General features: G+C 34.4%; 2 protein-coding genes across 6 annotated transcripts in view; one reads left to right on the top strand and one right to left on the bottom strand.

Moving 5' to 3' along the window:
* The window catches only part of CRMP (Collapsin Response Mediator Protein), a 104160-nt gene extending 91227 nt beyond the window's left edge, over positions 1 to 12933 (top strand). For both annotated transcript variants that reach the window (XM_089649320.1, XM_089649319.1), the window contains exons 9-14: positions 1593 to 1741; positions 3235 to 3422; positions 4939 to 5023; positions 5870 to 6016; positions 6428 to 6565; positions 7233 to 12933. In XM_089649320.1, coding sequence (XP_089505446.1) covers positions 1593 to 1741; positions 3235 to 3422; positions 4939 to 5023; positions 5870 to 6016; positions 6428 to 6565; positions 7233 to 7312 — 787 coding nt within the window. In that variant the 3' untranslated portion in view covers positions 7313 to 12933. The remainder of the gene's footprint in view (positions 1 to 1592; positions 1742 to 3234; positions 3423 to 4938; positions 5024 to 5869; positions 6017 to 6427; positions 6566 to 7232) is intronic.
* Positions 12934 to 21041: 8108 nt separating this feature from the next.
* The window catches only part of pan (transcription factor pangolin), a 430403-nt gene continuing 425330 nt past the window's right edge, over positions 21042 to 26114 (bottom strand). For all 4 annotated transcript variants that reach the window (XM_089649145.1, XM_089649143.1, XM_089649144.1 and 1 more), the window contains one exon: positions 21042 to 23710. In XM_089649145.1, coding sequence (XP_089505271.1) covers positions 22945 to 23710 — 766 coding nt within the window. In that variant the 3' untranslated portion in view covers positions 21042 to 22944. The remainder of the gene's footprint in view (positions 23711 to 26114) is intronic.

Raw genomic sequence — 26114 nt, 5'->3', positions numbered from 1 at the left:
CACGAGCGTGGCGTCAGAGCGGCGGCCATATTGTATTTTGGCAAAATAACTGCTTGTGATTCGTTGAATCCGATATAGCGGGTTTTGATAGTAACTTTCTGTATGATATAGCGGATTTGGTTTCTCACTCGCAGTTTAAACATGGTTTTTGGTCGCGATAAGGAGGGTTTTGAAACTCAATTTTAGGCTCTTCTTGTTGCTTGCAAAAATGTGAACAAGATGTCATACTCAGATCATTTTGTCAAAAAATCGGATATAGCGGGTATAGAAATTATAGGATTCATATACAGTACAATACTTACCTGGTAGGTCACTTGAGATTAACACTTAATTAACATTAACTAATTGTTTATTAGCGAAATTTAGGACATAATTGGAAAATTTGATATAATTGAACTTTCTCTCAGGAATGGTATATTTCATTTAAGGGTATGAAAGCTTAAAAGGTAAGTTTTTAGTTTTAGACCTGAATTCTGTTGGACTTGTTATGGATCTTAGTTCCGGAGGGAGTTTATTTCAAGCCTTCGGCCCAGATGCTCCGAAAGCGCGATCACCAAACTTAGTATTTGGCTTGTGCTTAATTTCCATCAGTCTGCCTACAGCTGATGATGTTGCTGATCTAAGAGTTGACTGCCTCAGACCAGTGTTTTCCGGGACGCATAGTTTAGAGATGTAGGGTGGGGCCATTTCATTGATGGATTTAAACATCATTTTGTTTAAAAATGTTTAGCAGAACAGATGAGTGACTGACCCGTCCACTTTGGCACTTCAGTCACATGCGGCCTGTGTAATCACCAATTTACATGGTCGCAAGGGCGCTTAACAAAGTGAGAAAATAACTTAAAGGAGTAGCCAAAATTAACAGAAATAAATTAAACGCAATATAATTTCACATTTTAATAATGTTGCTTCTTCGGTTAAGATGAATAAATTAAAATATAGTATTTTCTCTCGGTTGGACTAAATTTATTTTCTGCATATCTGAATGTGAAACTGTATCCTCCCTTAGTTTAAGATACAAAAAAGTGTTGAACTAGAGATGCCATGTCTGCTTTCTGCATGTAATTGAATTATGAGACATTAACTTACCGTATAAATATTACTACTTGGGTAGTAAGAGATAAATCAAATAATAAAATTATGGAAAATTTTACAAGAATTTTCATAGTAATTGGCCAATTTATGTAACAAAGTAAGATTCAATGATTTGTAATTAGCCCACCCAAAAGATGATACCATAATTAATCCCTGTTATTAAGTGAATTGACATCTATACATAGTAGTACCAGACAGAGTTCGTATGTGATGTCAATGTTCTAGAATATTCTGTCTTTTTCTTCTTCATACAAGAAGTGTGAGAAGAAAGAGGACGATCGTCGATGACATTCATACAACCTCTCTCTGGGACTACTTTAATTAGAAAGTTGAAAGCAAAAATATTGTTGAAGAACAAGCAAACATTGCCTGATTGTATTAGGCCTTTTTAATGAATATTTTTATGAACAATAATATTTTATAATTTATTATTAAGAAAGCTAATGTTATTGCGGGCAAAATAATCTTTAACTAATGCATCATGATTGCCCCGTCAGAGACGATCTTCAGCTGACAGGCAGTGACCACTGCACCTTCACAGAGGAGGACAAGAATCTGGGCAAGGATGACTTCAGTAAGATCCCCAATGGAGTCAACGGAGTGGAGGACCGCATGTCCATCGTGTGGGAACGCGGAGTACACTCAGGTCAGTACCAGACTAAATACATAAATTAGATTCCTAAATACACAATCAGAGTTTCCTAAACGTATTTGCCTCTCTGACCCTTTTCCAAATATATTGATTTCTACATGAAAACTATGTTGCTTTTCCAACCAATAATACCATAGACAATGTTATACATGTAATAATAATTGAATTACGTCCTTTGGGAGTCACATTTTATCGCAACTTTTTCCCCTTGTCCTACTCGGGTCGGGGACTACTCCAGACGCCCCTGACCTGAGCTACTTCAGGATAAAAGAAATACACATTACAACTATAGAATTATTAATTATTAGAGTGGTAAGTTTGAAAAATACATCATTAATGATGTTGTTGCGTCTGAAAATATATTTTTTTAAATTACTATTTTTTGGGGATGCTACGCTTCAAAAGTTATGGAACTTCACTAGAGAGCCTAAGCGAAATCCAAACACTAAGTTTGGTGATCGTGCATTCGGAGTATCCGGCCCTAAGGCTTGGAATAAACTTCCTATGGAATTGAGATGTATAACCAGCCCAACAGAATTTAGATCCAAACTAAAAACTCACTTTTTCAGACACTCATTTCCATAAATCTGTCATTCTATCCAAATATTTCTTTTTTTTCATTTTTTTATACTGTAATTGTTACATTATCTAGCGTTTCCGTTCATTCAATTTTTCTATTGACTTGCCTACCAATGGACAATGGACAATATCAGCGGGAACATAACAAGTCAATCGGTTTAATTGTTGGCAGATGAATCATCTAAATGCGTTTAAGATTGACGATTGATTTTATTCATTAATTTCATTCATTTAACATATATATCCAGCTAACAATAAAATCACCCTAATATAATAGAACTTCCTTCTTCTTCTGGCGTTAGTAAGATTAGATTGTTAACCCTTGGGACCTTCTAAGACCCAAACAGTCCCAAATGCCGTGCGCGCATTATACTCTCCTAAGACCATATTTATCCCAGAACGACCGCACATTATTAAAATGCATATATCTCTCTTCCTCTCATCTAAAAATTAATTATTTCTTTTATGTCAGAAAGAGAACGAAATAGTGCTTGTTACTGTCTTTGAAAAAATGGAAGCTTATAGAAAGTTCGATCCGTGCAAATCAACAACGTCTCAAGGGTTAATATTAATTTTAGTTGTAAGTTGCTAAATATGTAAATACTCGTATATATGTCTTTAAGATAGTAGTTATAGGCCTTAGTCGTAAGTCACTAGATATAAGTCTTAGAGATAAGTCAGTAGTTCTAGTATTAACTATTTAAGAAATATATTTGTACAGCGCCCTTGAGGTGATTTCTCACGAAAACGGCGCTATATAAATTAGCCAAATATTATTATTATTATTATTACTAATTTATCGCTTGTCTGAATTTGCACAATCAGTTACAATTTTGAAAGTTTGATTTCATTGAACATGAATAACGCAAACAACCGAAATGAGTATGTTTGATGTTTTATAATTCCAGGTGCCATGGATCCTTGCCGTTTTGTGGCGGTAACCAGCGCCAATGCAGCGAAGATCTTCAACCTGTACCCTCAGAAGGGGCGCATCGCCGAGGGCAGTGACGCCGACATCGTGGTGTGGGACCCTCAGGCCACTAGGACCATCTCGGCACAGACCCACCACCAAGCCGTGGACTTTAACATCTTTGAGGTATGCCAGTTAATTTTGATAATGCGGAAAGTGTACATTTGTTAGTGTGTTTCTTTCACAGAAAGGCTCCTTGACACAACAATCTAAACTAACTAACCTAATAAATTTAAACTAACCTATTTTTTTAACATGACCTATGTAATATTGATGTCCCTGGTCAATTTTTCTCGTTTGCCGACGATACTACAATAACGATTCAAGGAAAACGTGGGAAGATACTATCAATAAACTATACAATACGACAATAGATAAGCTAGTGTTAATACCTATGCGAAACAACTTGGCGTTATTTCTAATTGCACATTTCACTACACTAACTAACTAACTAACCATCACGCCATTTACCACAGGGATAGGCAGAGGGGACGGACCGCCAAACAACTCGGTCTTGGTACACAATCCTTGCCTCATTCACATTCATACATATTCTTCTATTATTCTGGCTCTTGACATGTCCCGACTCACGTATTTGATTCACTTGGTCGTGCTATGTCTTCCTCGGGTGATATGTTTACGCGTGAAACTAGCAGTGTAACTATGTTGAATTGTTTGTATGGGAAAATAAATATTCTTCTACAGAAAATATTATAGTATGGGAAAAGTATTCTAAATAAGTTATTTATCTTTTTTACTCTACCATCATGTGTAGAATCACCTCTCGAAATTCGTGCACTTTACCGCCGGACACTCTATATCAGTGTTTCCCACGGTGGGGCATAACGCGTCAGAGGTGGGGCACCACACTTCAGAGATGAGACACGTAGGCATTCCACATATAAAGGGGAATAAGCAATTTACTCATTAAAAAACGAAATCGATTGGATATAACTAATAGAGGGAACCTAATACTGAAATTAAAAAAGTTAGATCCGGACATAAAGTTTCTTTGTAGCAAGCGTAACTTAATTTAATAATGAATTGGCGTCAATATATGTGTGTGTTTGTACTAAATTTCAATTGTCACTTGTGTTTTATCATTGTTTTAATTTTAATTTTATTCTACTATTTCATACTACATTTTCAATTTTATGTTTTGTAATAATTTCAGATATAATACATGTGTATTAGAATAGGTTTTATTTAATTTCATTAGAGTTTCATATGTTTACAAACATATTACAATATGATTTGAAAATTTACCTGCTGTTTAGTTAAAAAAGATGCCAGTGAGGCATCTGACTTTTGAAAAGACTACAGTGGGGCAAGGCATGAAGAAGGCTGGGAAACACTGCTCTATATAGAACAACTTTGTGCATTGCAGAAAAAAGCTTTGATGATGCCATGGTTGCTGTGATACTGAAGGTTGGACAACACTAAATTTGTACAATTTACACCAACTTGTTGGTGTCATGCAAATATGTATTTATAACATGCATGCAACTAGTTGCATAATGTAAATTCGGCTTTAGTAACTAGATTTGTCATAAACCTTTCTCAATTTAATTTTTAAAGTTGTGTGAAAGATTCAAAGCATAACCCGGTTATATACATAACGATGACTGTTGTTTTTTTCCAGGGACAAAATGTGCATGGCGTTCCCCAATACGTGATTTGCAGCGGACGAGTTTGTGTGGATGACGGAGAACTGAGAGTTGCTGAAGGTAACCAACATTCATTTGTACTTCTATTTTATAATAATACTAGCTGAGGTCCCCGGCGTTGCCCGGGCGCAGAGTCTTTCGAAATCAGACATAGACAGTAATTATTTTCCTCTTATTTTGAACATCAAGTGTGGAAAATTCCATCAAATTAAGTATCAAAATTCTGCTTTAAAGGGTGGGAAAATGGATTGGGGATGGTTTTTCGAAAACTCGTGTAGACTCTTCCTCCCGTTTTAAACGGTAAATTTGTTTAAAAAACAAACCCACACCGAGACTACATATATTATGTATTTTTCGAAATCAGATGTAGACAGTGATTTGTTTTAATTACATTTTTTTTATTCCTCTTGTTTTATTATTATTATTATGTAATGAGCAGGCAGCATTCTGCTGATGCGCTCATATCTGATTTCACAACAAGTTTGACAGTAATTGAGTCGTTTTAAGTTTGAACTAAGTTAAGTTTGGGTTAAGGTTAGGTTTTTTTTTTTTTTTTTCGGTTAAGTTTGCAAAATTTCATCAATAATGAAAGAAAACTGTAAATTTGTATAAAAATCAAATCTGTGTCTGCCCGCCCGCCTGCCACAGACACTCTTCTTTACATAAATCGATTTAAAAACGAATGGTGTATTGGCTTATCTGCTTGTGAGAGTGTACACCTGTCACTGGTTTTCTTTCATCACGGGCAGCCACTTTGCAAGATGGTTGCCATTTTCCAAATTGATGTATTTTCTAAATTTTTGAACCGTAAAAATCTTAATCTTTATGATAAGAAGAACAATAATAATGGTAATTAGTGGTCAAATCATATTATTTAATTAATATTTTGCATAATATGTATTTCAGGCCACGGCAAGTTTGTGAAGACCCCTGTGAATAGCCCGTACGTGTTTGGCTCCACCCAACTCTCATCTTCAGTGCCTTCTGTGGACGAACCGCGCGAGGAAGAAGTTCCTCATGAGAGATACACCAATGGCAAGGCCAATTTACCTGGTGAGATTTACAACATACCTACATATATTTATTTAATAATATGTCGACAACTATTCCATTTTGATAGAAACTTACTGAGGAAGGATTAGGACTGTCAACAAGACACTGCCACCTGAAGCCCGCCACACTGCCATTGAAGGAGCTAGTAGGACTCTTAACAGGACATTATGAGGCTCAAGGAAAAAAAGTCCACCCCGGTAGAGCTGGGATGCCGGAGTAAGGTCTTAAATACTCCAAGAGGAGTCACCGTTAGCGCCATTCAGCTCTGTGAACGGTAACTCACCTTGAACTAGGGATGACTATTGTAGGTCGGGTTTCCACTCTTCAACGCTAGGTCCCTAATATGTAGAAGTATGTAATTTATTTCTAAGATGCTTGGTTGGTCTAAGAATTTGGGTTGAACTGTTGCAGAACTGAACATCATGTCTCCGGCCCAGCATAAGTACCTGGAGGACATGAGCGCCTCTTCCACCTGCTCCACCCCCACGGGCAGGAAGATGCGCGGAGATAATCAGAGGAACATGCAAGACTCTACCTTCTCCATCAGCGGTAAGCCTATTCATTCACTTCACACGTTCAACACAATATATTCAGGGCTGGCCCCTTTGCAGGCGTAATTGGATCAGTCTGCTCCGGTCGCCGAATTGCCAAAGCGCTGATAATACCTCACCTAACACATCGCCCTTGAAATTATTTTTCATAAAAACAGGCGCTACACGAACACACAATCATTCAAATATTGTTGATTACAGCGATCCCCTACCTAGGTGTCCACTGGTTTTGACAAGGAACGCCAAAGTGTTACTTACGCCAGGCGCTGTTGGCTCAGGGCCGGCCCTGAATATGTTCAAAGAAAATGGATCACTTTGAGATATTTCAAATCATCATCTGCGTATCGTTGAAATGTAACTACTACTCTCGATGTTACTGTGACATTTAAATAAATCTGGAATAATAGTGGCCTAAGATTGGTGCCCTGTGGTATCCCACGAGTTCCCGTAGTACCTAAATCCTTTTCAATAACAACTGAGTAATATCCATCAGTAAGAAACTACAAAACAACTTTAGAAAATTGCCTTATATATCTTATGTTTAGGATGTTACCAAATCTTATTACATTTTATGACCATCAAAACAACGATTCGCACCATTTTGAATTTTTGATCTGAGCCCGATTCTCATTGCAATTATCAAATCATCTGTTTAACCATTGTAGAGGAACTGGAAGGAGCAGATCGCCGAACGTCCGTCCGAGTTCGGAACCCCCCCGGAGGCAAGTCCTCTGGACTGTGGTAAACATACCATCCATCACAAGGCGCGTTGCAATGAAGGAAGACAGCAGGGCAAGCTAAATCCCGACACGGGCTTGGAGGGAGCGCACAGGCCGACCTAGATCACCACTGACTGGCCCGGTCTGACACTCACTCCAACGACACATTTGACTGTTAGAAGATTGGATAAGTAGGATCGCAACTATCATTTAATCATCATCATCATTGTAATTGTGTATTTTAAGTTATTTTAGTTTTAATGTGAGGTGAGTTTGGTCCTGAGATGATTCAATTCTACTTTTAATGTTAAAAGTATAGAGTAACCACTCTCAGAATCACCCGGGTGAAAGACCACCATTCAGAATCAAAACTTAGCTAGAAATGGCTTTAGCCATGTTTGGTAATCATATCTGAATAGCCAGGTACTCCCGACCTTCCTCTTCCCCATCTCAATCGGAGATGCCATACTCACACTAACAGTTGGGAGTAGTTGGGACCTAGAGCGGAATTCGCATAAAAAACAAATTATTAATTTTTTAAATGATTCTGGATTGAATTATCCTCCCTGGGCCAAGTGAACATCATATTATAGTAGCGAAACAATTTTAAAAATCATTTTGACCATTCTCATGACAAACTTTTATCTTTTACGACAAATTGGCAAGTGCTACGCTACGGCTTATAAATACAAAAAAAAATATCTTAAAATTTTACTCAAGTATTTCAGATTACTTTAAGTTAATTTTTATTTATTAAAATTTTTCTCTACAAACCATTTACATATTTTAATATATTTTTTAAATTATGTACCTTCGAATTTTTAAAACAGAGTTATTTATAACAACTCTTTGTTTTTAATTAATTATATATTGTGCTTATAGTAATTGCTTGATGCAAAATATTACAAATTTGTTACATGTTGTTAGCGGTAAAAACAAACAAATTAATTCACAAATCAAACTATTTTGAATGCAATTAAACAAAAAACATTGACGTAGGAATTAAACAATTGAATCCAGAATCACGTAATGCTTTATTTCATTATTAAACTTTAAACTAACTACATTATGTACAACTTTTAATAACGTAACCGTTACGTCACAAACTCACGATAGTTAGATAATTAACATCAATGTAATTTAACTTTAAGAACATTGTTTAACCTTCATTAATTTTGTTATAATATCGCAAACTCACATAAACGTAATGTCACATTAAGAATGTCATTTAACTTTTATTAATGTGACTTTTACTTCACAAACTCAAAACAACTGTGTTACATCAATGTAATGTAACATTAAAAATGTTACTTAACTTTTATTAATGTAATTTTTACATTATACACTAATAAAAGCTATGTTACATTAAGAATGTTACTTAACTTTTGTTAATGTAATTTCACATTATACACTCATAAAAGCTGTTACATTAATGTAATGTAACATTAAGAATGTTACTTAACTTTTATTATTACTGTTATATCACAAAGTCTTAACAGCTGTGTTACAGCAATGTTAATAATGTTAACTTTTATTTATTAATGTGACTGTTACATCAAACAACTGTAACATTAAGAATGTTACTTAATTTCCATTGCTGTGACTATCACTCCATAAACTCACATTTGTAACATTACATCAATGAAATGTATAATTAAGATTGTTATGTAACTTTTATTAATGTGACTCTAACGTAACAAACTTTCAACATCTATGTTACAATAATGTAATGTAACCATTAAGTAACGTTATTTAACTTTTTTAAGTAACTTAGCATACATTTGTTAACCAGACACAAAATAATCATATCACCGATGATAATAGCAATTACATTTTTAATTTATTTAAAACACTTTAATTTTTAATAAATTGATTCAATTTAATTTCGTCCATTTCAAATATTGTCATTTTTAGAATAGATTTTTTTAGTGGACAAAATTATATAATAATTATGCAATAACACCTACCGTAAAATAAAAATATGACATAAGTTTGTACTTTTTTAGCTTGTTGTGCTGTTTTTGGACTTTCATATCTTTTATATAATATTGTAATTGAAATAAACCAAATAATATGAATATGTATTTGTCAAGTGCTTTATGTATGTTTTATGTAATAGCTTGTGGATTTGTAGGTTAAATGTATCATCGCATTGTATTGAATGAGATATTTTGTTGACTTTAAAAAAAATAATCTAATGTCATGAAGGATGTGGTTCTAGATTTTCACGGCCAAAATTGTTATAGTCATGTTTTGGGGTATTATGCCGTGTTGCACTACCTTCTCCTTTAGCCAACGTTTCTGAAAGCGTTACGGCGTCCATCATCAGAGCAGATGTGTAATCGAAGAAGTGTATGCTTATAGATTCGATACCGTGTTGCCAACTCCAACCCTCTAATGTCTAGTATCGGTGTAGCCGTCAATTATTGGATACCATGAACTATTGAGCTTAGTCCCGTTGCCTTTATTAATATTAATGGGATATTTATGAATTTTAATGTGTCTTCCCAGGACTTCAGCAACAAATTCAAAGTAATGGCCGGTTTCAATTAAATTCTTTGCCATTGCCGATTTGTCAGGGTGGCCGAGTTTACATGCTCAAAAGCGTTCTGATATTTTTTTGGGGATCGTCCATTCTGTCTGACCCACATAAACCGGAACAGCTGAGTTTCTAAACTCCATCTGTCTCAAGAGGAAATTTTATTTTTGCAGACCTCAGTAAGTCTTGTATTTTCGAGATGGTTCTGAAGATATTGATTAAAGAAGGATGTAGCGCAACTCAGCGTAATACTCCAAAAATAAATCACTATAATGTCACGAAGTTCAACCAAAACCTTCTATATAATTAGACTAGCCAAGATGGCCGCCAAGATGGTCGTCAAAATGGCTGCCAAGATGGCTGTCATTCTTGTACAAACATAATTTCTTACATTTAAGATGTTTAGTAGCTCTTATCGCAGATAACATAGCAACCAAATACGAAAAATCATCTCAAGAATTATACGCACCAATAAAATGCTAATTGAAAAGTACAAATCTTTTAGTCCTTTTAATAAGTTTCTGTCAATATTTGAATGACAATCTCATGTTGTTGAAAATACTGTATTTTTAGAGTATGTTTTTCTATTTGAAGACAGACGTGCCCGAAGGTTACGAGTATGTAAAACTGTGTTACAAAATCCTTTTCAATTTTATTTGAATTGGCCTAATTGCTAGGCTTATAAAGAAGGAATTTGCAAATTTATTATTCGAGTTTTCAAAATCTTCGCCTTTAGTCGACCATGACTCTTTTAGTCTGCCTCTTTCTCCTTGAGATCTTATGATATCCTAAAACCTTAGCACAAAGATAGATTTTTTTCGCTTTCGGCATTGCCCATGCGCTGGACTTCGAAAAGTGGCAAAACTACACTTCGATTCAATCGAAATCCATCGGCTATCTCATAAAACGTATTCAGAGTGAAAATTATGTAAAAGCAAACCAAAAATATGTTAGAATTTGCTGTAAAAATAATAATAATTGTATTTTAGAATAAATTATTTGGAACCAATGTAACTTTATTGTGCGTCTTCACTTATTATGGTACATAGTACACTCATTTCTATACGTACATATTTATTACTAGGACACTGAGTTATTTGGTTTGTTTCTTATTAAATACCTGCAGTTGCTTGAATAGCTTCATATCGCCTCTGAAATCAACAAGGAATAAGTCACAAGTATTTTAAAATGACTCTTTAATCAATAAACTGTCCCTGTTATTTGAGATTCTCTTCTTTGTTATAACTTTTTAAAAAAAGATTAAAAGGTCAAACTAATAATATATTTTTCTTTTGATAATTTATCAGCTACTGCAAAAATGCAGCTTATTACTCTTTGCTTTGATGTAAAGTAAAAGAAAATAATCGTAACGCATTCGGCCACGAAAACCTTGGACATTTTGGCTTAACACGAAAATGGCTTTTAGCGTCTACTTTTGCCTTGATGCAGTTTGTAAAAGTTACATCACTGTACACTTATTACAGAGCAGCTTATGGCTCGACTGTTGGTGAATTTAAAAACAAGAAAGAAACCATTTTCCATCAGTTTTAAAAAGATGCGAATTCATAATGTTATTAATTTTAATTTTTTTTAGCTTCTAGGTTATCTAAATACCTCTTTTCTTGTTGTGTTTTTCATTCAGTACAAAAAATATTTTACTATGTCATCTACATTACATTATAAGCTTCAAGTTTCTAGTCTTTTTCTATTAGTTGATTGCACAGCGACTTGCGAGCTATTTTTTGACACATTGACATAAACAATCAGTGGCGTAGCTATAGCATTCACATGGGGGGGGGGGATTCGACCCTAAGGGAGAGATTGATGTCAGATTTACTGATGAAACTGAAGAATTCACTGCTCCTGGACCTAACATAACATTTTCTAAAAGATTTCCAGTTTTTGACAACTACCATGGTCGAGCGGTTAAGACTCTACTATGAATCCAGAGTTTGCAGGTTCAAATCTCAGAATGCGCAAATAAATTTTATGTGTGTTATTCTGCATTTAATTAATATAAAATAATGATATATAATACAGGGTTTTCCAATAAGAGGTGTTATTTTGATATTCAATCGTACAAGATCAATGGTTTCGTTGCTTGTGTGGCACGTAGCGCCGTCTTGTTGAAATTAAACGTTGTCCAGATCAATACCATCCAATTCCGGCCATAAAAAATCATTAATCATCTCTCGATAGCGCAATCCATTCACCGCAAATGTTGCTCCAGCCTCTTTTTCGAAAAAGTAAGGTCCAATGACTCTGCTGGACTATAAACCGCACCAAACAGTCACATGTTGAGGATAGAGAAGCTTTTCAACAATAATTCTTGGGTTTTCCGAGCCCCAGATGCGACAATTTTGCTTCTTGACGAAGCCACCGAGGTGGAAATGGGCCTCATCACTCAAGATGATTTGCATTTGATTCACTAAGTGAATTTTAATAATTTCAATGCGTTGTTGAGGCGTTTATCGTTCCATTTTTATTAATGGCGTAGTTTCTACTTCAAATGTCAAAAAATGACAGCTTCAAAAGTAACATCTACCGAAATAGCGGGCTATTCAAAATAACACCTCTTATTGGAAAACCCTGTATATTTTCGACACATTTCTGAGTAGTAGATACTCTTAGTATTGCCCTGGTAAAAGACCACCATTCAGAATCGAATCGTTACTTGAAATGGCTTTAACTTTGTTTGGTGACTAGACTTGAATAACCAGTTTCTTCCCAATCTTCCTTTTCACCATCTCCTTCCCTTCCCCACTACCTTCATGCCATATTTCCACAGGCTCCGGGTAGTTGGGAATTCAATTGTGCAGAATTCACATTGTTTAGCACATTGTGTCTAGTTGGCAAGTTGCGTACAATCTCACGTTACTTCGCACCACGTATACACTTGTTTATATTTCATATTTGTTGCATTTATATCACCGTTTGACGTTTGTTTTTGGAGATGTTTATTTCGTTTTAATTCTACTATTTAATATCTTTAATGTCTGATTGTTTGTATCAGTTTTGCATTATTATTATTATTATTATGAAAATGTCTACACTCTGTTTATCCCGTTGATAATTTGTATGTATGGATTAATTTAATTATAAACCAAAGTGAAGTAATTGTGACTTTTATTACCACCACGAGAAATGCATATAATGGAAACAAGCGAGATGAGCCTTGTACTATTACTGGTATGAATAATACTACTTGCAAATCATATTGCCTTTGTTTCTACCTACAAAAATCAAACATATAACTTTCTTTGCATAACACGTGAAACGTATAGGTTAAAACATCCCAACCTGAACTTAATACTTTTTATTTTTCTAACACATGTCATAATAATCATTGAAAACAATATTAGCGACTCTCGAACGAAAATTTGAAACAGAAATTTCTGACAAAGATTTCAAAGTTTGGGTGTGATGAGTACTACGTAAATTTTTTTATTAAAATACAGGGTTTTCCAACAAGAGGTGTTATTTTGAATAGCCCGATATTTCGGTAGATGTTACTTTTGAAGCTGCATTTTTCAACATTTAATAAGTAGAAACTACGTCATTAATAAAAATGGAACGATACACGCTTCAACAACGCATTGAAATTATTAAAATTCACTTGAGTGAATCAAATGCAAATCATCTTGAGTGATGAGGCCCATTTCCACCTCGGTGGCTTCGTCAACAAGCAAAATTGTCGCATCTGGGGCTCGGAAAACCCAAGAGTTATTGTTGAAAAGCCTCTCTATCCTCAACGTGTGACTGTTTGGTGCGGTTTATGGTCCGGCGGAGTCATTGGACCTTACTTTTTCGAAAATGAGGCTGGAGCAACAACTGGACAACGTTTACTTTCAACAAGACGGCGCTACGTGCCACACAAGCAACGAAACCATTGATCTTTTACGATTGAATATCAAAAGAACACCTCTTACTGGAAAACCCTGTATATGTATTATTTTCAAAGAAATAGCCGTTTCAAACAAAAAGCATTTTCCCGAATGGGACCCTTGTTTTCGCCCGCATGAAATATGTTAATAATAATTGGATGATTTGTCATCATACAGCGCCGTTTTCTTCACAAAATCATCTCAAGGGTCTTTAAATAATAGTAAAATACTGCGATTGGTAGGGCCCCGGTCGGCCCGGGCCGGGTCAGATGATTTGATCTTGGTGGCCCTATCTTTGGGCACGAGTTTCGGGGCCCCCTCAAGCCGGGGGCCTATAAGACCCATAAGGTAAAGGCGGAACTGCAAGGGGGCCCCAGAAAAGCCCAGTCAGCATTTGCTTTGGCACATTATGGCCAGCGATCTCTCAAAACATTTTGCAAACTTGCCATAATATGCCAAAAATCGATTGAATGGATAAAATACTCTTTTCTATCTACATATGTTCATGTTCTAATTTTTAATTTAGACCACTTTATAGCGGAGTGGACAAATGTGTCGGGTTCCGACCTAGGCGTCAGGGGTTCAATTCCTCTGCTGGCTAAGACCTCCGTTATTGCACAAGAAACATTTTTCCACAATAATGTTAATAGTAGGAAGAATTGAAATACTGTCAGGTTATTAATAACCTGGGAATTGTACTCAACATTTGTACACGGTTGACATTATTTGTCATGATTGTGACAACGGATCGTTTCTGATGGTTCTCGAGTTCAACAGCTGGGCTGTGGAACTATTTGTCGGCCTCTGTTCCTCCCTCCTACAACATGGGTCTCTTAAAGACCCCTCCCTCTCCTCGAAAAGATCTTCCACACATTACATCCCCAAAGATGACATAGGACCTGAGGGAAATCATCTGACCTCCTGTGTGAAGTTACTATAAAAAAATAATAAAAACCATATCACACAAAAGAAAACACAGATTATTATCGATATAATATATTTATTTTACGTAGGTACATTCATTTTTCTATACAAATTTACGTAGACAAAACTGTAATTTCATTTTATATTTTACTTTGTTGCAAAAATCACGCTTCTCCCTTTCGTATTAACAAACCTCCCCTCACACGCGATACCCTAAACTTGCTTATTTACACTGTTCCTTATAACATTAACAGATATGAAATAATGGTACAGGACAAATCAGAAGAGTGACAAATCAAAACACTTTTGAAAAGCGATGGAAAAAAAATTTTAGTTTAGGTTTTTTTTTTTCATAGTTTTTAATGACAATATCACTTTTCAAGAATGTTTTGATTTGTCACTCTTCTGATTTGTCGTGGAACCGAAATAATGTCCTATCTCCTACAGACATGTCATACTTACACTAGCAACAACTAGTTCCCCTTTTTACAAACTTACATCAACGAGTTTCACAGACCGAGGGCGTTATTCATGTTTGGTTTGTAAGACTGAACCTGATTGGAATTTAGTAGAGGCAAACAACTTTGACATCACAACAAGTCTCGCAGACCGAGAGAACTATTCATTATTCATGTTTGGTTTATAAGACTGAACCTGATTGGAGTTTAGTAGAGGCAAACCTTTGACAACACAACAAGTCTCACAGACCGAGAGGACTATTCATGTTTGGTTTATGAGTTTAACCGTCACAAACAATTACAAAGTTACATCAACAAGTCTCACAGACCTAGTGCGCTACTACTATTTGGTTTATGAACCTGTTTGAAGTTTAGTAGAAATGGGATAGTCCTACTAATTCAAGTGTTTGAGTGTATAGGAATAATTTAAAGGAGGATGGTAGAATATATTATTATACTGGAATACTCGGCCAAATGGCGACTGGCGCTAGTAAAAACATCATTAAATCGCTGTATTAGGTGCTATGCATTATCAGCGCCTTGGCTGCTTGGCTTTGCACCTGCATAGTTCCAGCCCTGGTAATACTTTAAGGAAATCGGACACCGAAAACTTGACCAAATGCGAGTCCCAGAGGCAGACCGTGAAAGAAGTGAACTGACTGTATGGAAGAGGATTGGAGCAGGACCAGAAGAACTAAAGATTGGAGATGAATGGCCAGAGACCACACCCAGTGAAGAGCATTTGTGGAGAGAGCCAAATCCCACACTGAGATGTGGCACATACCAATTCTTGTAGAAATGTAAAGTTTTGGAATAGAATATAAGAATTTGTTTGTGGTGTCCATGTCAATGAATTAATAGAAATATGGCTTAGATACATGGAACTAGGAGATATTGCAAGAAATCTCACGATGATTATGGTGAAAAGACAGTCAAGTTGAGATATTGAGGAAAGAATAAAGTAAACTATGGCCTGAGTGAGAGTTTTGAAAACCATCCTAGAAACACAAAAAATATAATGTTTTTTAAATTGAAGTAACTTTGTAGACATCATTTGAATCCTATAATTTCTATACCCGCTATATCCGATTTTTTGACAAAATGATCTGAGTATGACATCTTGTTCACATTTTTGCGAGCAACAAGAGGAGCCTAAAATTGAGTTTCCAAACCCTCCTTATCATGACCAAAAACCATGTTAAAACTGCGAGTGAGAAACCAAATCCGCTATATCATACAGAAAGTCACTATCAAAACCCGCTATATCGGATTCAACGAATCACAAGCAGTTATTTTGCCAAAATACAATATGGCCGCCGCTCTGACGCCACGTCGTGTGTCAAAATGATCTACGCGTGAGTTTCTAAACCCGCCATGTCGCCTCAGTTGACTTGCAAAATCACGAAGTGAGTATCAAAATCCGCTATATCCATTTTATTTATCGAAATTACTTAATTATTGCTAGACATATATAGAAAAATAAATGCTTTTCGAAATTTTATTACTCCAATTCATTATATAAAAAATTTTAATGCATTTACTTATGTACGCTAGAGATGTGACAGTTTTTTGCGGTTTTCTCCAAATCAATGAAAGTTGATATAGCGGGTATAGAAATTACACGACTCATTTTATTTATATAAACACGCCGGTTTCAGCACAACTGTGCCTTCATCAGGGCAGACATAAACTTTATTCGGCTAGTTATATCTGCCCAACCAAATGTGTTTAATAGAATCACTTAGTATATACAGGACGAGAAAAATTGAGTTACAAGGTTTGTTTTGAATTATCCGGAATGACTTAAGACGGGTTGCTTCACAGCAATTCAAATGTAAGATTGTCATCAAAGGTCTCCGTTAATTGCCGATTCTAATTCCGTTTCAGCTTCTGAACAAGTTGTGAATAGCAGAAGAGGACAACTATCATATTGTTAAGCTTGTCAGTTACAATTACAATTCGATAGAAAGCTGAAACGCATCTAGAATCAGCGTGATGTTTCAAATGTCATAAAAACAACATGGCGCTGAACGGCCATTTAATGACTTTGTCACAAGTGAATTTGTGTAAAACAACAGGTCCTAAATAAAACAAGTAGAGATGTATGAATTTAAACTAGAAGACTGAGGCCAGATAAAGGTTGTTGGAGGATATATTATGTAGTGGTATGATATTGTTTATCTTTTTTACTAAATAAATAGCGTGAAATTATTTCAGATGGAAACTATTTAAATTCATTTTTTGGTTATATACAAGGCGATTAGAAGTTGATGCAAAGATAATAAATATTGAAAAAAAACACCTTGTATTGCCGCTGTAGATCGATGTAAAGGGCAAGGTTTTCAGTTGATACTAGACCAAACAAGTTGAGAGTAAATTTTGAAGATTTTTCAATAAACTTTTATTAAATCGCCTGATTTTTTTAAAATAAATATTAGGTAGTGATCTTTGTCTATCAACTACCAATATTTTGTTATCAATTTATTTCCAACTTTTCTGATTATTTCTCAATATTTTTGATTATTTCTCAATATTTCTGATTATTTCTCAATATTTCTGATTTTTTCTCAATATTTCTGATCATTTCTTAATATTTCTCAATATTTCTGATTATTTTCAATTTGGGAGGCGGTTATGTGTACCGCCGCCCCGGGAACCATTTATTTGATAACCAACACCATAGGTTACCCCAAGTGATTCAAAACGTTTGGTGATTTAGCAGGGCTGAGGTTTGTCTAGGTCTAGAGGACGGATGGATCCCACCAACTGCGTGGCGGGCCGAATCGGGAGAGACTGGTTGAGGAAGACCTTTTGACTACTCCAGCCGCACTCTCCACTCATCGCCTAGCACCGCAGTGACAGGGATGGATTCATACGTCTGTCACTCCTAGACTCGTTGACCCCCAAACTCCTACCCACCCCTCATACCTTTTTACTTACTAGGACTTCCTTTCCCTAAAAAAAACCCTCCACACAGCATCCCCAAAAATGAAATAGTGAGAAAATAGAATGAAATAGTGAAATTTTAAATCGACACTTTTGCACATGAACTTTTTGTTTGTACACTTTTTGTCTATAACATCCTCCAATACATAGCATGAAGTACAAGTTACCCTGTGTATTATTATATAGTTATAAACCAAACATAAATAAAGCCCCTCGATATATTATTGAAAGCTTAACAAGTAAATGCATCATGGTAATTAAAACTCATAGACAAATATTTAAAAACACTTGAAAAAAAATAATGATGACAATTATAAACATATTATTTCAATTCATCAAAATATTATATAAATAATACCTAACAATAAATTTGTCATAAAAATATTTGTCAAATGAGTCAATCAATTTTTTTTTATTTATTAAATGCATTTTTAAGTTTGCCCTTTTGCTGAGAAAAAAAATAACATTTTAACTACATATTATAAAACGATTGATTGATTTGGATTTTTTTGTTTTATTTCTAACAGTTCAATAATAATTATAGCCGACAAGACAACCTGAAATGCTGTTCCTACCAGAACAGTAGTATAGAATGGTGCAACGGTGATTATTTGTGCAAATATTTTAAACTTAAACAGATCAGTCACAAAAAACAAAATGAAAAAAATTAATAATCTCATTTAGGAATTTTTACTATTTCATAAAAAAAAATAAAAAAAAGTTTAGATAGCTCAGTGGTTAGAGCATCTACCCAAAAACTTAAATATGTGATGAAAATTTTGATTTGAAAATGTAATTTTTATTTTAAAATTTATTTTTAATTTCATTTGACTATCAAATCTCCACAAATTAATTAAATAGTATTTGAAGTTGGTAAAAAAACATATTGTGAAAATGATGAACAAAATTAATGAGGTAGGAAATTAAAAAATATAATTTAATTTAAATGTTTTGTTTTAATCATTTGAAAAGTTACTGAAGTAATTTTACCTATTCTCTAGTTACAGCTTATAATCAAAAAACTTGGCACAAATTTGTTCGGGTCTTAAACTTGGTCAAAACAAACTTGTAGATCTATCAATTAACTACAAAGGGTTTATCATATGAAATACACTTAAATATTATGCTAAAATTACTAAGAGGGGTTGTTTAATTTGTGGTTCAGCTAAAACAGTGGATAAAATAGCAAGAATCCCCACAAGAGAGCCACAGTTAGACATGGCTTCCCCAATTGGGTATGTTTTGAGGCTGAAGCTATTGGGATGGGGAGGGAGATGGGCGAGGAAGTAACTGACTGTTCTGATCTGGCCACCAAACACGACCAAAGCCATTTCAAGCAACGTTTCAATTCTCAATGGTGGTCTTACACCGGGGCAATACCGAGAGTATCTTCCACTCTGGAACATGCCGCAAATACACTACATTAATCAAATGAACACAAATTAATCAATTAAAATTTGCTTGCGCACGCTGGGATTTGAACCGGCGACTTCTGGATTGCTAGTCGAGAACCCTCGACCACGGAGGCAGTCATACTTACTACTTTAAATATACCAAGAATGAATCAATTGGGCCGAGATATTATTCAATTTAGAATTAACTTCCCAACTTGGTCAAATTTTCAGAAACAAACATTAAAGAAAGCACTGTGTTTGTAATTAATTAATTACTAATTATTTGGTCATATACTTACAGCGATAAAATCATTTGCTTCATACAAGACTCTATGAATTTCTTTTTACTGTAACGTGCACCAGTCATTAAGCATATCAGCATGACTGTTATGGTTGACAGCCAATCACAATTTGATCACAATTTTTAAGCTTTAAACTTGCCGAGAATCAGCAAAAAAATCAAAAGGGTCTTGTGATGGATTTTGAAACACCCCGACCTAACGTTACACAGGTGGCTTCAGGGTTTCCCTCGGGGATTATCTTTGGGGACGCTGTGTCGAGAGTATTTAAATATTGAAAGACTCATGTGTAGGAGGGATGAAACACAGAAAAATGGGTGATTGGCAATTTTCCAAACATTTGATTTAATTTTAACAATGTATTTAAGTGTTAAATTAACCAGGAGATCTACATGTTTGTCATTTTGACCAATAACATAATACAAGTTTTATTTTGAATATTTTAATAAGCTACTTTCGGGCATTGAATTACCAATGCCGCCCCTAAACATTATTACAATTAATTATCTTTCATCACAATGTTTTAAACGGGTCAATTTTTAATGTAAAGATGAATTTTATTGTTTGATGACAAATATTATTTAAATTTTACAGATTCCACAAATTTCAACACATTTTAAACAAAAAAAAATGTCCATCCAATTCTGATATTTTACGCAAGAGCAATATTACAAAAATTAATTTAAATATTTTGTGGATTTCTTAGGCGTCGCATTCAGTCAATTAACACATTCAATGGCAATGTTTTTTATAGAAGTCTGAAATGCATAAAAGAATCAATCGACATTAGTCAGTCAAATTTTCAGAAATAAAAATGACGTCATATGCAAATGCACTCTTATTAGACAAGTATGGTTAAGTTATTAGTTAGGCTGCAGTCTACAGGGTAAAGATTTCCCTGATGATAGACAACCTCTGATAGGAGAGGAAACCATAAGAAGATGGTAAAGTTTTATGTTTAATTCGTCTACAATAAAAGTTGACCCAATAAAACTGAGAAAAGTTTCAAAATGAAAGATAAAAATAAAGACCCGATTGTTTGATAAATGCGACTTCTTTTTAAACTAAATAAGTAATCAATTATTTTATGAGATCAACCTCATAATTAATATAACATATTCCGCCCTTACATAATACACTTTTACATTAGCACTAAATAAAAAGAAGAAACAAAGTTTTGCACCACAATTTTTTAACAAATATTTTACAAATTTTATTTTTGTAAAACTTTTTTTGTTTTACATTTTTTGTAAAAATTTGCGAATGCCTAAGTAAAGATAAAAAATGAACTTAAGTTTAATTGGCACTGAGGAACATTTTGTGTATAAAACATTATTTTAAACACGATTATGAAAGTATTTTTAAATATTTTATACATGTCATGTTTTTAAATGCACTCGCGAACAGACGACAATTTTTAAAAAAGTGCAAAATATAATAAAAATAATGCAAACTGTACCCCGAATTTATTTTTTATATTTATTAAAAAGAATTTAATTTTAGCTATTGAAATACTGGCGTAACACGCAACTGAAAAAAGAAAATATTTTGAAAATTTAATAATTTAGTTTATGATCAGTTGTGTATTATTGCAAAATTGACTTACCATGGCGTAGACAGGCGCAATTTGATACTGAAAGCATCATCTGCATACCCCATCAGAGACAAGAAGTTAAAAAATTAATTTATTGGAAAAAAACTCTTCTTATCATCTGATTGCACAAAGAAGTTAAGTTGAGTCTTCCGAACCGAAATTAAAATTTAGAATTTCATTATTCTTTTTTTACTTTTGAATTTTTTATAAAATAAAAATCTACATATTGAATAATTTTTTAAATCCCCAATTAAATTTTAATTTCATAAGGAGAAGACTCTCGATTTAAACTTTTAAACATCCCGGTAAAGTTGATTTTGGCAAATCGAGAGTGATCTTCCTTTTTAGAATATTTTCAGTGTGCAAATAAAAATAATATTTCAATAGTAGTAGATCTAACAAACATATAAAAAAATCACATAGTTACACATAATAAAATATTAAAAAAACAATCGTTTAACATTATTAAAAAAAGGATTTGTGTAAAAATCATATTTACAAACGATAAGAAGCACTCAAAGAGTCCACGTAAAGAATTTATAAAATATAATAGTAAAAAGGTGCTCTTGTGAAAAAATATATAAAGCGATTCATTAAAATTCTTCAAACATTTCACATTATTGCACGATAATTTCGATTAATTTAATTTTAATATTATTACTTTCAAACTCAATTTCATTTAATAAGAAAAGAATAATAATTATTATTTTTTAAATGTCCACACATGAAGTATGTCACACGCATGACACACGATCGGTCAACAAACTTAAGACACTATTTAAAAATATATATACACAAATTGTACAAGTTAAATTTCTAATTTATGACACATTTCTTGATTTCCCTGCGAAATTACAAACACTTTTAATTCATTTTTATACAAGCGTTTATTAAATTTATAATTAATTAAGCGTTTAACCTTAGACTCGACCGTTCATTTTACAATTTTCTATGGAATTTTTTCAAGTCCACCACAAATCTACACCGTTCACTACTATTTTGAATATAATGCTACTTTATAAGGCCTTTCGAATTCACTCAGTGTTTTTAACGTCTATGTCAGAAATCAATATGTTTTCTGTGATACGCTACAAAATAAAACAGTCATTATAAAGATAATCATTTTTACAATTTTGTTCCATGAAATATAATCTTTGTTATGGCAAAAGTGTACAACTTTTACAAAGTTGTTAAAATATTTTTCTTACATATGACAACTTTTGAAGCTCTCAGAAAAAGTTGGTATGGCAAAAAGATGTATCTTAGAATGAAATTTATAACAATAAAACATCAATAAGTTATAGAAAAAAATTAAGAGTTGAGTTGTGATACAAAGTATGCCACTTTAGATATAAAATTGTTTGAAATGCCTTTAATTCTGTAAACAAATCTTATTATATCCTATCGCCATCTAAGTGCGGACATTTTTGCTAGTGATTAGGACAATAACTCGTGGAAAATGATAATAACAGTTTGAAAAGACAATAAAATAGTAATAGTAAAACTAACAGAGATGTGGACTGTTTTATTTAGTTTCTAATATAGAAGGCATATTGTTTAACAAACGCACTGCGCTTGAAATGAGTTATCACAGAAGACATACCGACTCGACAGCTAAGACTATGAAACAGAAATGACCTTATTAGAATTATTGGTATTGTTTGTATTATTGGTATTACTGCCGCTGGGGCTCGTTCCGGCCGAAGCGTTTCCCCCCCCGCTGCCGTTGCTTGTGGGGATGCTCCCACCGTTTCTCGGGGGCTCCCCCAACAAGTGGTGATTGTGGTGATTACCGAACCCAGTCAAATTGCGAGAATATTCTTCGAGGATGTTGGGGGTTCCACCGTTCGATGATGACGGGATGTTCTTCGCATTGTAGTCTCGTTGACCGAACGGCATCATTTGTGGGGGGAGTTGATTTGTGGATGTTGAGCGTATAGCGGCTAAATGCGCCTCGCTTATCCCGTTGAACCCGCACGATCTACTCGTTAACCTGTTAACGCTTAACGGGTTGTTTGCGTCTCGTGGATTAGTGCCGACGGGTAGTCTCTGTAGCGGCAAAGCTTGTGGAGGGTTAAGCATGTTGGGCGTGGGAGGTTTGACATTGATGTTGTGGAGTTCGAGGTTGTCGTGCGGCGAGGGAGATGGCAGGGTGGCCAGGCTGGCAGGGCTTGGCAGGAGCGCCACAGGAGAGGTGAGCGAGGAGAGCGCCGAGAGGGCGGGACTGCTGACCGAGTCGTTGTCGTGGTTTGACGAGTCATCGGAGTCGCTGGCCCCGTCGTCTGCGTCGGCCTCTCCATCGGGCTCCGGGTCCTCACCAGGGGGCGCCCGGCCCCCGCACGCAGCCGCCAGGGCCTCCATGTAGCGCACGCATTTTTTCTTGCGCCTGGAAAATATTAAAACACATTATAGAATAGTGAATTCATAGGAAACACTATTACACAAATAAATAGTATCAATAACATTATATCAGTAATATAATATCTATCTAATTCTAACGAAATTACTCTCCCCTAAGAGTGGTAAGAGCGCTAGTGACTAATATCTGAATAAAGCCAAAAGGAATATTAAGAGACCCAATCGCTCCGTGATATATGTGAAACACTATTGACCCCAAAGATATTAGAAGAACGAGATATGCTATGTTGGCCGCCGGACCGTAGGCGGAGTACTACCTAATTAGGGTACTTTGAATACTATCGGGACGTGTACGCACAGAAATCTGTTCTATGTATTAGTGCGGCTACCTTAGCGTAAGCGAAGGTGTGCAGTAGTATTGGTGAACAAAACCGGCGACACTGGGCAAAACAATTCCACACAGTATGAACTGCTCATAGCACATCTCGTTCTTCTAATATCTTTGATTGACCCCCTTTCGGTACTGTTGAATAATAACAACAACAGACTAAATATAATTTAACTAGTTGAGATGTTTTCGATTGTATAAAAAAAGTTTTAGCTAAATGCAAATTTGAAACTATGGATGAAACAACTAAGTTCTGAAAATAATAGTAACGGCAGATCGAATACAAATAATTTATTTAACTGTAGGGAAAATGAATACTTTGAGTAAAAATGAATACACTTGAGGTCATTTTGCACAACAATGGCGCTATAAAAAATCATCCAAATATTATTTAAAGTACAGTAAAATCTTAAATTCAATATTTTGTGTTATTTTTCTTGTTTATCTACGGGTTCTATGGTAGATCCGACAAGTTCCAACGTCATTAGAACTAAATCCGCTAGCTATGATACATTAAGGAGACAACTTATTATTCTGGAAATAATTATTCTCTTAAAGAGAGGACACTTCGTAATAGAAAATATTCAAATTGTTTTTCAAAGAAAATCAAAATATAGAAACCTCTTTGCATAGCTTTGATAAATGGAAAATAATAACATTGTAACATTTAAGTAGATAAATTTGACAATGTTATTTAAAAGACAAATTGAATGACACACAAAAACATGCGATCATAAATCAATTGACACAATGTATTTTCTTATGAATTAATTGTACCTACATAGCCACAAAATCATGCTCTGGAAAAAAGTGCAGTAAATTAAAATATTTTATTTATTTTCACATCTAAGTGAAATTTAAAAAAATGTATGTAACTTAAAACTACTACAAAATGTCACAGGTACACAAAAAACTAACAAATTTAGACTAGAAATAAAAAAAAAATAATAGAAAAAAAAACTTGTGAAGTCAACTAAATATTATAAAATGACAAAGAAACTCGAAATTAAATAAAATAATCGAAGTTTTAACATTGAATGAAAACAAATGACTGAAAATTAATATTGGTTAAGGTAGGTTAGTTCAAAACTGATCAAAATAAAAAAGATACCTACCTATTATATTCAATAAAGTTTTAAAAAGTATTTACTATTTATTTAGTATTTGGTTTTGACAGAGAAATATAGGTTAGGTTTTAAAATTACTGTTAATTTGAAAATATATAAGCAAAGCATGTCAGGCCATTCGTTAAAGACTGGTTTTGAGACCTTTACAAAATATTATTGGCAAGAATTCTTACAGTCCAACTCTAAGATTGCTTACCAAAGTACTAAAGATATTATAAAAATTTATATAAAATACAACATCAAGATTAAATTTACTAAACTGCCATGTGAGAGATATTATATTCTAAGCTTTCCAACAGAAATCAATTTGAAATGGTCATAAATATTTTTAGCACGTAGTAATACCTGAAAAAAATTACTTTTAAAATTTTTAAAGTTATAAAGAATAAGTGAGATAAAGTTGAAGCGCTGTAGACTGCCAAGAGTCCAAATGAGAAGGGCAACTATCCAATATAGATAGAAACTCACTGAAGGAGCTAGAAGGTCTATTAACAGGACACTGTCACCTCAGACACACATCACACATGCAGCTGCCCCAGCAGTGGAAAGCAAATGTACTAATAGCTCTAGGAAATGTAAATAGAATGAAGATACATCCTTTCTCTTATGGCGACAATGTTCCGATTTGATGGGAAGCAAACTCAGATACCTGGGAAGTTGAATACCATGTTGTGGAACCAGGAGACATGGCCATTAACAAATCTGCTGAACTTTATTAACACTCCCTTTTCGAATGCGGGTATTGCACTTACCCCAAACAAGAGTTTTGTGTGATATCCAAGTTACGTCACATACTCTATAACTTAGAAAAAATATTTGGCAATCGATCTTCACCGCAAACAAGCCGTGAGTGCGGTCCTAAAAGATGCATTTTATTGGAAAAGACTACAATAATTATATATCTGAGTATGCTTGAT

Source organism: Hesperophylax consimilis, chromosome 29 (assembly GCF_061612785.1).
Source record: "Hesperophylax consimilis isolate HC1 chromosome 29, BYU_Hcon_1.0, whole genome shotgun sequence".
NCBI lineage: Eukaryota > Metazoa > Arthropoda > Insecta > Trichoptera > Limnephilidae > Hesperophylax > Hesperophylax consimilis.
The sequence above is the reverse complement of the archived record's forward strand: the minus strand, read 5'-3'. Positions and strand labels throughout refer to the sequence as shown.